General features: G+C 22.1%; 1 protein-coding gene across 1 annotated transcript in view; it reads left to right on the top strand.

The window, feature by feature from the left end:
- The window catches only part of LOC136983255 (neuroligin-4, Y-linked-like), a 117,494-nt gene that overhangs the window by 90,997 nt on the left and 12,655 nt on the right, over positions 1–13,842 (top strand). The window contains exon 3 of the mRNA XM_067279960.1: positions 12,111–12,296. Within this exon, the coding sequence (XP_067136061.1) occupies positions 12,111–12,296 (186 nt within the window). The remainder of the gene's footprint in view (positions 1–12,110; positions 12,297–13,842) is intronic.

Raw genomic sequence — 13,842 nt, 5'->3', positions numbered from 1 at the left:
TAAATATTACTTAAGTATCATATTTGAATTGAAAATATGAGTTTGTCATTAATATTATTATAATAATCTTTACGTGCTTTATTGCTATCGATGACTAAACGAAATATTCATTAGCCTGCGTTAACTAAATAAAAAACGGTAATTAAATGTTTTCGAAATGACATACACAGTACTGTACATATTTTCAAATCTAAACCAAACCAAATTCATAAATTATAATAATCGTCAACGGCTCATGCAAGTATTTATATCTTAAAATCTACTTATTTTGGTTTATTATTTCTTCTGTTTTCTAATCTTTTCCGATTATTTTTAGCTTTTGTTTTGCTAAATTTTGAATTGCATAGTTTATCATTAAAAAAAATAGTCAAATACTTCAGATATTTCTGTCTTTTGGCATTTATTTTGCTTAAGTTTTCTTTTGAATTTAGATTCAAAGGAAAAATTTCATTCCTAGCCAAAGGCCTGTTTTCTGGATATAAAATCTCAATGTTGAAGTTTGGAATTTTATCAACATTTCTTCGTAGAAAAAAAAATTATAGTGAAGAAATATTTCTATATTACTTTACATATTCACTTTTATAAAGTTCAGACTTACTATTCAAGTTATGTAATTTTTCCGATTTGTTTTAAATTATGCATCAAAGAAGTTATATGCTTCGTATATATTTTAATTTTTCTAAATGTAAACTGCAGAAACATTCCATATCAAAATACTTTCGTTGCATTTTAAACAAAACTACTTAGTTTGATAATTGAATATACAATCAAAACGTTACAAGTGGGTCTATAATATCCAATGACAGGTACAGTAAAAAAGAAGGAATGGAGTTAAAGAATTTATTCTTTATTCAGATTTATATATGGAAAGACCACTGTTCGCGCCCCAGTTTTTTGCTGTATAGTCTGAAAATAAATTTCCTGCTAGCAGCATAGTAAAATCGAGAATTTTTTTTTTCAATTTTAATACGTCTCGTTCCTCTTTATCAAGATCTTTTCTGTTTCTTTCGGTTTACCGAAAGAAACAGAAAATTTGTTCGAAAGAAACAGAAAATGTTTAGAAAATTTATTCGCTAAAGATTTAATTTTTAGATAATTTCAATAAAAATTCTGAATGAATTTTATTCCTTAAGCATTCTATTCTTAAAATTCAATTTAAATAGGAAAGTGAGATATACAGCGATAACTGACGTGTTATAAGGTTAGAAAAATATGGAATCAAGTACAGTACTTGAAATTTTTATCTGTCAGAAACTAAGCAGAAAACTGATGTTTGTGAAAAAATTATTTCTCTAATCGTAATATATATTGTTACGTAGCAAGTTTAGTTATTTGTGATTTATAAATATAAAAATATGCTCATTATAATTACTCAAAAATATATTACTATACGTAAACTATATACGTAAAAGTTTCAGATAAAATCATTAATTTTTGGAAATTAAGGATCTTGATGAATGTAGAGTTTCGCTATTACACTCAATTTTCTTCTAAATAACAAGCTTAAATAAAATTCGAAATGAACGTCAGTTATTATACAGTATAATCTCATAAATTTTAAAGTATAGTAACAAATATAATTCGTTTACGTGTAAATAATGATCCAGATTAAAAGGGAAAGGTAACATTCATTTTCTATTAAAGCAGATTTTTTAATTTTATTTTACTAAAGTGATTAAGTTCTTAACTTCAGAAAAACAAGACAAAATTTAAACTAATTTTAATAGTTTCTAAATTAAATATAGCATATAAGTAAATATTAAATGAAATAATATAATGAAATTTTAAAATAATACAGCTAAAAAATTAATAAGAAAAAATTCAATCGAAAATAAATTACATTATAATTAATACAACAATTTACTTGACAAAAAAATCCTTACTTTTTTTCGTTAATTAACAAAGAAAAAAACTGATTGGATTAACTATAATGCAATTATTTTTCATTTTGGATATTAATTTTATTTATAGAAAATAAATCAAATGTGAAAGGATCTCGTCTAGAATCAAAATATTAAAAAGAGGAGAAAAAAATTGATATGTTGAAATATTCAGAATTAATTGCTGTTTATTCTTTTACATTAGAATAAACAAGACAGTTTCAATTACTTTCATTACTTTTACAATTATATTTTCAATTCTAATATTCATTAATAATTTAGAAATGATAATTCTTTAATGGAAATTAATTACATAATAGATAAGACATTTTTAAAAAATTCTTTTGAATTTAAAACACTTAATATGTTGATCTTAATTATCTAATTAAACAATTCTTATCTGATAATTTCATGATTTGGGCTATTTTTCTCTTTTCAAAAATCTTAATTTATTCTTTATTTAATCATATCTAATAATTAAAAACTTTCAAAGTTATTATCACGTATTCATTATTCTAAGTTTATTTAATTGTTTTTAAAAGAATTTTCGAAATATTTAAATCTATAAGCACGATGATTGGCTAAATTTAATTTCAAATTTGTGGAAAGTTTGAAGTTAATTCTTATTATTATTTTTGTATAATTTTTTAGTTGTTGTTATAATATTTTATGCATTTTTAATTCTACTTTTAGATTAAAGTTTTATTAAATAATATCAGAATGAATAAAACATTTTCTAGTATATTTCTTTATTTTATTTCGGTTATTTATTATTTGATTTGAATAAAATTGAAATATTTTAATTTAAATTAATTTAAAATTTTCTATTGATATCATTATTCTTCAATAATTCGAAAACTTTATAAAACTTATACTACAATTGCCAGATAATGGCAAGGAAAATATATTTAACTATTATCAGCAGAATCCATTTCTGTAAGCAAAAATCTTATTTAACTGTAATTTTTAGTTTACTTGTGCACATTAATAAGAAACCTTTGAAGTTTTTGAAAATCGTTATACACCGTCACATATGTGCAGTGTTGTTGCAAGGATACAATATCCAAAAACCGAGTTGGTATGCAACAGCTGGAAGTTGAATGTATAAAAAACGGATAGGTTACTGAAAGATGTCATGCTGGTCGATTGCAGTAGTCCAGTTTCACAGATGATATTGAATAAGAACTATATCTGACTACTTTTTTTTTAATTTGAAAAGAATTACCTGAAGAGATAGTATGAAATTCTATTATTTTTTTGAAATTGCACAATGTTTGTAATGCTAAAAAAAACTTATTAGGATTATTACATGTATAAAGTTTGACGTCTATCATTGGATAAAAATTATGAATTAGATTAAAATTTATGTATATTAGTGGCATATTATTTATGTTTAATTTACTTGAAACTATGCAAAATTATGTTTTTTTTAAACTTAAACAGAATTCTAATCATATGTAAATTAAATTGGATTTCATTTTGATCATTTTTTTCTCTTGTAGTTAAGGTTGATGTTGCTTTATTTCGAAAGACCTTATTCGTGTAATTATCGATCATTTTATAAACTACAGTATTAAAAACAATTAACAAAAACGTACAAAATTGGAATTCAAGTATTTGGTATTTTTCAAGTATCCTATATTAAAATAAATAAATTGATACGTTACTCAAATATATTAAAATAATAGCATCTATGTATCATTCGATTCTTTAATATAAGAAAGTATGTAATAAATTTATTTATCTGTTTTTGTATGTGTGTGTGTATATATATATATATATATAATCATTTTGCCTGATATATCAGCCTAAGTTTATTTTAAAGTAACATTTATTTCTAACATTTATCATTTTTTTAATATTACATATAACTCTTCTTTTAAAAATTAATATTTAAATTTGAAGCAAAAAGTATTTGTAAAAATCTAAAAATATAATTTAGGCATATATATATATATATTTGAATTTATTTATTATAAGTTCTCCGAATGTACAATTTCTTCATATAGCTGATGGCTATAATGATCCTATTTTCTAAAGATGTTGTATTGAAAATAATATTTGAATCACTTCTAGAAAACTATATAATATCATAACATTTCCTACAATATCTATATTTAATCATGTTTCGTAATATTGCAATACAATTTTATCATTTTTCTAATATTGCTGAACAAGAACTTTCATCTTTCATATTTTCCCTTCCTGAATAAGAGAAAATTCCAATAGAAAAATTTTTTATTTTATTTTTTTCTAAAAATCCATCATTTGATTACAACTAAAATATAATAACTTCTATTGAAACAATATTTACATTTCATATTATAGTTTGATATATTGATTTAGATATATTGAAAAAAAAATATATATATATATATATATATATATATATATATATATATATAAACATAAGAAATTTTAACAAAAATAATAAGTAAAATTTTATTATAATTTAATAATAAAACATTTTAAAATTATAACGTAAAAAAATACTAAAAATGTTCTAAAAATATTAAACAAGTATTTATTGTATTCATTAATTACAAATATTAAAATTAATTATTAAAAAATTAATGAAGTTTTTATGTATTAATCAGATTTTTAAAAACATAATTAAATAAACGTTATTTATATTTTATGCAATTCATTTATAATTCATGTTTTAATTATCTGAATAAAATTTTTAAAAATCGTGTAATATTTATTAATAATTATGAAAATAAAAGTCAATTTTAAAATATTTCTCTCGTATAATTTTATTTTTCTACTTTTTTTAAAAAAAAATTGATTAAAATTAATTTAAATTTAAAACTAGAAATATAATTATTTTACTTTAATAACATATAAATTAATTTTATGTCTTATTTAAATTAATATATCAAGCTATGATATTTAATTTTATGTATAAGGCATAAAATTCAATTATTAATTAATTTTAAATTGAAATTAAAATCTTTTAATTATGTATTATTTGTGATTAAATTATTTATTAATCTGTTAATTTTAAATTATAATTTCTTATTTTATAAGATATTTTAAGGATAATAAAGATGCCAACAACAATAATATTTCATTTATGTACATACAACTTATGAGTATTCTTACTTTCATTATTTTATTTAATAATAATAATAATAATATAGAGTCTTTCAAAAATCAGTTAATCGCTCTAAAGCTAGCTTTATTGTAATTTCTGCTAATAAAAGCTTGTAATTATTATTTAAAATAGGATATTTCTTATTCACTACACAATTCGCAAAGTTTTAAAACACTTTTATAAATTTTCTGATATACACATGAAAACACCAGCACTCAGTTTTTCGATATACTATATTCATTTATCAAAGGGTCATATATAAATAATGTATTATATATGTAAAAAAAGCGTTGATGGGGATGTAAATAATTATAAATACTTATATAATAACTTATAAATGAAAAATAATTCTTCTTTTCAATATAATATAAATGAAATATGCACATTATTCATATAAATACCCGTATAACATAAATTGTGTTGTCAGTCGTTGACGTATGAAAAGTTTTTAATTATCAATTACAATAACATTTATAGATGAATTCAAGCCAACTATAAATAAAACTTTTTTAAATTATCATGTAAATTAGATTTATTTTATTATTCAGTTATTCGCATTAATTTTTAGTTGAACAAGAAATACACAAAAATTAAATTAAAAATTCTTTTAATGTTTCCTTTGATGAATTTTCTCTAATTTAGTTATAAATAAAACGAAACTTTTCCCAAGTCATTTTAATTTGCACTTTATTTTAAAATAGAAAGAAAATATAATGAATATAGTGTTATTTCATACAGTATTATATATATAATCTCTCGTAATATAAATGTTTTATTAATTCGAATACTTGGTCAATACAATAGCTAGAATAATACTATCTTAAATAATTAAAAGGAAAAATTTGTGTTAACTTCCTCCCTAACATTAAGAATAATTATATCCTAGTGAAATATCGTTTCTAACGTTTCATGAATATAATTTAGTGGTAACGTCATCTAATTTTTCATTAACGCACACAACCTTAAATAACCTCAAGAATTATCTTTCAAGTTTAATATTTCTCCATAATGTTCTCTCTATTATTTATTAGACCCTAAGGTTTAAAATGAAGAGTGACAGTTATTTATGATAAAATTTGAACTTTTATTTTATATTATTCATTTTTTATTAAAATTCTTATATTCTTCTTTTCATTTTCTTCAACATATGCACCGCGTTAGTTTTTACACTTCAATATATCAAACGTCCTGCATTCATATTCTTTACATTAGGATGTCTGTGGGAGTTTCTATTGGAAAAAAGAGAGGAAGAGAGAGACTATTCTTCTGATGTACTGTATCTTATTTGACATTATCATCTGTGTTGGATAAAGCAGTTTCATTTTCTACTTTCGCTCTTATTATTGGTTATTGCTTTTTTACTTCATCGGGTAATTTAATTTCAAATTTCACGATTTTCTTTTAAGATTTCTTCTTGTACATTTCTTTTACTTTATTATATAGATTCTTTATAAAGTTTTACACCAAGTTTTATTATTTCTAACTTTATTAAGAAAAATTTTATTTTATCACAGAAAGATTTTAAATAATAAAATTGTAATAATTGTGAAAGTGCAATTTTATTCGCATTTATAAAATTAATTGCTCTAAATTTATTCATATAATTCGTATTTAAAATATTCAACTTTTACGAAATAAAACAATAAAATATGCTAAATAGCAATGTTATATAAATATAAATATATATTATATTATATGTTATATTTATATAACACACAAACACACACACATTTAACTCTATTCTTGATTTATGAGACTTTCTTTTATATATAATGTAATTATAGGAAGAATACAGACTTTTTTTAGTAGAAATTTAGATTAGTTAACTCAAATAGTAGAAAAGATTTAAATTAAAAAAAGAAAAAATATTGTGATCCACTACTTTCACTCGGATCACATTTATGTCACTGTTCAATTCTGACAATATTCTTTTAAATACTATACGAAAGAAATAAGACAAATGACTATACTGTGCAGTATGCAAAACGAATACTGAGATATTCAGAAAATGTATGTAATTGTTTAAATTAAAGAGGAATAAACGTTTATGACTAATTCGTTGCATTCAATACATACCAGAATGTTAAAACAGGAGCTCTAGGCACTACACAGAAGAGAAAAACGTCAATAAAATTCTAGTGAAGGGTGAAATTACATTAAATCTTAAAATATTCTCCACATGATAAAGTATAAGTTCCTTAGACTTTTAGATTTCAAGAGGTGTTATCTTGTTGATCTATTCTAAAATTTCAGTTAAGAAATATAGGCCTATATAGAAATCAAAATTGCAATTTAGTTTTACACGTATCAACGTTTAATAGTTTACTTTTGTGGTATAATTAAAATCATATCAAATACTTAATTCCAGTAAATTTAAAAATATTTTATACCTGTTATGTACAGGAATTCTTATACTTGCATGCGCTTTTTGCTTTCCTTATATTTTCTTTTATATACATATAAAGTTTTAATATATAATATATACAGAATGATCCAAAAATAGTTTTGTATTTACATATAAAATGAACCGTATGTAATAATTCACTTTTATCTTCGTATTTTTATTATTCGAATATTCTTTAAAGAATATTCGAATTCTACACTTCCAGCAAGGTTTCAATAAAATCATTTAAAATGTTTTTTTCACATTATATCTAACATGTTTCAAATTCATAGAACCTAATGTATATTTATGAGAATTTTTTATTGAATTTTGTCTTACTTCTATTTCTTTTATAACCAAATGTGTTTATTATCTTAAAAAAAATCAATTATACGGATGAACCATTTATGCATACAATAATATTGGCTGATGACAGGAAAAAGCAGAATTAAGTTCTTTGTTTTATCTTCGTATTCTGTTATGTATATATATATAAGATAAATATCTTAAAACATTATCAAAAAGATTAATTTTTATAATGTTTTAAGTATGTTAATTAAGATTTATTATAGCTATTATTACTTCAGCATCGACTGATGGAAGAAATAATGTTATATATATATTTATTTATTTAAGAAAAATAAATACATTTTATATATAATTAGGTCTATTTTTCTCATCGTTAAGAAACCGTATAATTAAAATTTTTAGCTCTTTTATTTCTATATTTAATAATCGTAATTAATTAATATCTACTTTATTTGCAAATATTGTTTTTACTTAATTTGGGACATTTTATCTCCCTTATCTTACTAGTTCATTGTACCCATTAATAATACATTTGTTTATTACACATTAGAAAATTCACAAAAATAAAAACATTCAAAAATTTTTTTAAAATAAATTTTCTTTTTAGAAAATGTATTAAGTGAATTATTTCTAATGTGTAATAAACAATTGCCGCAGTTCTTCCTTACAAAGTTGTAAGTCTCTTGGGATTTGTTGTATGCTTTTAGAAATAATACAAATAAAAAATTCAGCTTTGTCTACAAATAAATTAATAGTTCAGGATCTAAGAACCGTTATTATTTAATTTTTATTATAATATTCTTCCTAATATTATTAAATATAAATTTTCTCTTTAGTAAAAGGCAAAAGATAATTATTATTATTGTAATTTGATTTGATATTTACGACAAAATTCTTTATGACAAATTAAATAAATAAACTGAATTCAAATTTATGATTTAAAAATCTCTTTCATAAATATATTAATTGATTATGAACTTTACAAACTGATATTAAGGTAAATTTTTGCCTAATTATTATAAATATATGTCCAATTTCTGTATATTCGGGTAAGTTTTATTTTAAATTAAATAATCGTTAAGAAAATCAAGCTAAAAGTTAAAAAATATACATTAATTTAATTTTAAAAGTGGTAAAGAGTTTTATTAAATTTTAACCATTTTATAATAATTTCCTTTCATTATAAAAGCAAAAATATTAAACCTTAATTATTTAAACTTTAAATTGATAATTTTAATGTATTATGCTTAAATTTTATTGGCAATTTTAATTAATTTTTAGTAATTTGAAAGATTTTTATGCATTTTAATTAAATTAGCACGCAACTAATTTATATTTTTATTTATAATCTGAACATAACTTTAATGAATAAAGAAACTAAAGAAAATTAGTCAGCCGGCTATTCCAGAAGGGCAATATCCTTTAATATCATTTACGCTAGTAAAATTTCTTAGGATCCATAAATTATTAATTGAAATATTAAGTAAGAAACAATGAGAATTTATCTGCTTATCTAAGTGTTTTCAGAAATTACGTTGAATCCGAATGATTCATTCGATTGTCAGAATTTTTCGATGCTTTAGAGAAAGAAATATTACTGATTTCTGCTTATCTGTGAAAACAGTCTCTTATTACTGATGACTGTAATTAAAATAGCATTCATTCAATCCTTTTATCGAATATCGTTTTGTTATAAATGTTTCAACCGAATAATTTCCGTTTTACGTAGTAGAAATTTCGGACATATTTAAGCTTAATATATTTGAGAAAGTTTTTAATGCGCTGTTTGATAAAATGATAATTATGAGTTTGAAAACGTTTAAAATTAGCTGACATTTAATCCAAAATAATATCAATTTTATTCTAATTGTAATTTATCTTTATTTTTAATTCTTTTTACAAAGAATTTACGAGTTATTTACTAGCAAAAAACATGTAACTTATATAGGAGCAATAGCTAATTTCGAATGTACTAGCAAATCATTTGTTCGTGATTCATATACTGATATAAATTTGTAAATAATTATATAAATTAATTAAATTATAATGAAGTAGTATCAATAATGTCTTACGATTTCATATTTATTTTGTATCTAAGACATAATTAATTTTAATCTCTTCTTGAATGATGCTTACTGTACTTTTTCATTGAACAAATCTTTATTTTTGGTAGTATTATTCTAAGATCCAAACTAAGGATTTGATAAATGAAAACATATTCCCTTAATTATGAAATCTGTACTTTTTTTATATTGAATAATTAACTAAAGGATGTGGGCTCAAACTTCAACTTGCCACCTGTGTATATAAAAGAAATCAACGCTTTTATAGAATATCATTCTGTTATAAGTAATTCCTTTGAGTAATTTCCTTATACATAAAGAAAATTTAAGAAATATTCTTAAAATTTCCTTATCTATTACTGCAATTTATCAATATCATAAATTTGAAAATATTTAAAATTACTACACATTTAATTTAAAATGATTATGTTACAATATACAGAGAAAAGATAGATGTTTTATAATTGTTAAATTACTTTAGGAATGCTAAATAAATGCAATGTTTAAAGACTTTAAAGCAATTTTAAACATTAAATATAAGCTTGTATCTATATTTTATGAATATATTATTAAACAAGAAAATATATATTGAATTTTTCAAGTGAAAATCCGTTTTAAATAATAAATTTAAATGCAATAATTTATTTTAACTATTTTTGCCTGTAAACAATTATAAAGATAAATGTGATTTAATTAATGCAACATTAATGATTATTTAAAAAGTCGTGAAACAATTAATTAAAAGAATAAATCATTTTCATTTTAAATATTTTTAAAAACTTAAAAAAATATCTTTAAACTTTTAAGAAAAGCATTTGCTTAGCTAGATAAACTGAATTCTGTTTATTATTCATAACGCTTCAATGGAACATAAAAATTCCTATTTTATTTAATACGAATACATTGTCGAGAATTTTTATTTTACTACACATAACACGTCAAAATCATATTTTTCTTAAATTCAAATTATTCAAGCAACAATTCTATTTCGATCGCTAAGAAAATATAATTATTTGTGATTTCACCATTCATTGGATACTCATTCTCCATGAAGAGGGATTAAAAAGTTTGTTTTCTTAAATTCCTCATCAGAAAATTCATTAAAGTAATTAATGTCATCTACAAATGTAAACTTCTTCCAAGCTTGTTGGTAAGTAGAATTTATCATGATTTGAATAAAGACGATTACAAGCAGTCACATTTATAAGTTTTAAAATTATACCTATTATTTATATCGGATTAAGTAAGTAAACATGTGTTAAATTCTAAGAATATTTTAGTGAATAATTGTAATTCAAGTTTTAAAAATATAAATTTATTAATTCTTGAAAGAATTAATAAATTTTCGCTAAAATGTTTACAGAATAGAATCATTTTTTTTGGTAGACATAACAAAAAATTTCATTTTATAATTTAAAAGTATGAAAAATTATTATGGATCTACAGCTTTTAGTAGCTTAGTTTGAACATGACTGATATAAAAAAGAAACTGGTTCGATTTTTATAAGGAAACACTATTGGTTTTTACAGTTGGCTCTAAGATTTACTCATCCTCTGAATGGATACAAAGCGCTTGCTAGGGATATAGGCAGATTGGAAAAATCGATCTGGCCTTTTATCATCCTATACGTCGAAAGCTGAGTGGGGTGGGTTTACTCTCACCTCTAAACCTTCATTTTCTTAATAACTGTAGCACATTTGCTTTCTGTAATATGCAAACATGAATGGAGTATTAAATTTTAATCAGATACGGTATAAAACGAACAATAATATATTTTCAAAATCTTTTTTAATCTATAAAACTCACTTTTATTCTAAAATCTTGTCTGAATAGAAAATTCTATGAACATATTTTAATTATCATTAATTCAAGTTGTTAAATTTGATTAATTATTACATTTACAAAAGAATCTCGTTACGCATTTATCACGTATGGCGAATCAGGTTAGCATTTTGTTTTTGAAAGCTCTTTTCGAGAATAAAAAAAATATCCTAATGACATTTTGTACGTTCAGCGAAAAATTATGAAAAAACACTAATTATAATAATGAGATTCTATGTAATGTTCATACCTCTGTTACTAATTATCTACTATATTGCCTTCTTTATCTCTTATATGGAGTGCGATGTGTGGAATATTAAATCCTGATATCATTATATAACTATCCACTAATTTTAAAGTAAAAACATAAAAATTTAACAAAAATAACGTTGTAATTATTTATATTAATATACTGTACATTCTCTCGATTACAATTAATACTATTTCTTCATTTTTATTAATTATGCTATTAAATTAATTACAAAAAAACGTGAATTTTAATTAGATGATTTTTAAAAAATTAATAGTAATACAAATAATTATACATTGTTTCTAGGATTTCTTCCTGCCATGGAAGGATCTGCAAGAGGAAATTATGGTTTAATGGATCAGGTAGCAGCGTTGCATTGGATTCAGGAAAATGTAGCAGAATTTGGTGGAGATCCAAGAAATGTAACACTTTTTGGCCATGGACAAGGTGCAGCGTGTGTAAATCTTCTCATGCTTTCGCCAATGGCCAAAGGTAATTTAGTTACATAAATTTCGAAAACAATTTCTTTTAATAACCATGTTGTCGTAAATTGCCAATTTAAGTTTATATAAACTAAGATTAAGAAAGATTTAAAAGGCTTAATATTTAATTAAACAGTATTTGAGACATCAGAAATTTTTAAGACTCAGATAAATAGGAAAAATTACTTTACACAAATAATTTATTTCAGTGCTATAATAAATTGGATTTTCTAATGTGTAGTAAGACATAATTAAGTCCAAGAATTTGACAGTATAATAATAGATAAGTGAATATGTTCTAATTAGGAGAAAGGATGGTGATCCTTAAAGCTATTTCAGGAATATTGTAGATCGGTAAGTGGATCAACACCAATATTCCCCGAATCTTTAAAGTTGATGGCGTTGTATAAAGAGCTTCTTCAAATTTTCAATCAGTGCCAAGATGATGACAAAATTATTAATAACAAATTGAATACTTTCACAAAATTTACTCCTACAATAAAATTGTTTTGCACTTGTAAAATATATTTTTTAAATATCGTAAGCTATAAATGATATATTTTGTTTTTCTATTTAGCATAATGAGAGTAATTTATCGTAAATTTATTGATATTTTAATATTTATAGTAAATTCAAACATATATTAATATTCTTTAGAATATTTTATAAATTAATTTATTTTATAGATAAAATTTGAATTAAAATTTTTATGTAGTGTTACACTATTATCATTATAATTATCCCTATTACTTGTAATTACTTTTTATACATTTTCTCTTTGTAAACTAATATTTTAAGTCATTAATCATTTTCTCTGCTACATTAATTTTCTTTGATTTTATAATTTTGTTTTTTAGTTTCACGTTTTTATTTTTTGATTTTAATGTTCTTATTAAAATCTTTTACATTCACAGATTATTAATATTATTTTTTAAAATTTTATTATAATGATTTATATAAAATAACAATGCCTCTTATTGTCTAAACTTTAAAGATATGACAGACATAATTTAATTGAGTATATATAATTGTAATAAATAAATTTAAGAATTAAATAAAATATTTTAGTAATTATTTAACTATGTCCTTCTGAAATAGTAATTATTCGAGGAACTTTTATGTGAGCTTATTTCATCATAAGCTAAGTTAGTTAGATTATTACAAAATAACTGGCAGCTAATTTTATTAACATTACATTTTAACAGTTAAAATAAAGAGTAGGGTTTTAATGTATACGAACATTTGAATACATTCGTAATAATAATAAAACGGGCCATGCTAAAAGATGATATTTGAAATGTTTACATTATTCATAAAATTTTCCACCTGCGTGCAATATTGACATTAAAATGTCATACATCCCATGATTTACAATGTAGTCTGTTGGAAATTATTTTGTTAAATATTTCGTTGCAAAGTTTAACCACAAGCTCTGTGTGTTGTTTCGTGACGGGTTTGTTGATTCGGGAAGAAGTTACGTCAAATGGTGCGTTTTAGTCCAGCAATCGATTGGTGCTGGCTCTTTTATTCTACAGTTCATTTGCATGTTTATGGAA

This window comes from Centruroides vittatus, unplaced genomic scaffold, assembly GCF_030686945.1.
Source record: "Centruroides vittatus isolate TY-2023 unplaced genomic scaffold, ASM3068694v2 contig_879, whole genome shotgun sequence".
Taxonomy (NCBI): Eukaryota; Metazoa; Arthropoda; class Arachnida; order Scorpiones; family Buthidae; genus Centruroides; species Centruroides vittatus.
This window is presented reverse-complemented; position numbering and strand designations above follow the sequence as displayed.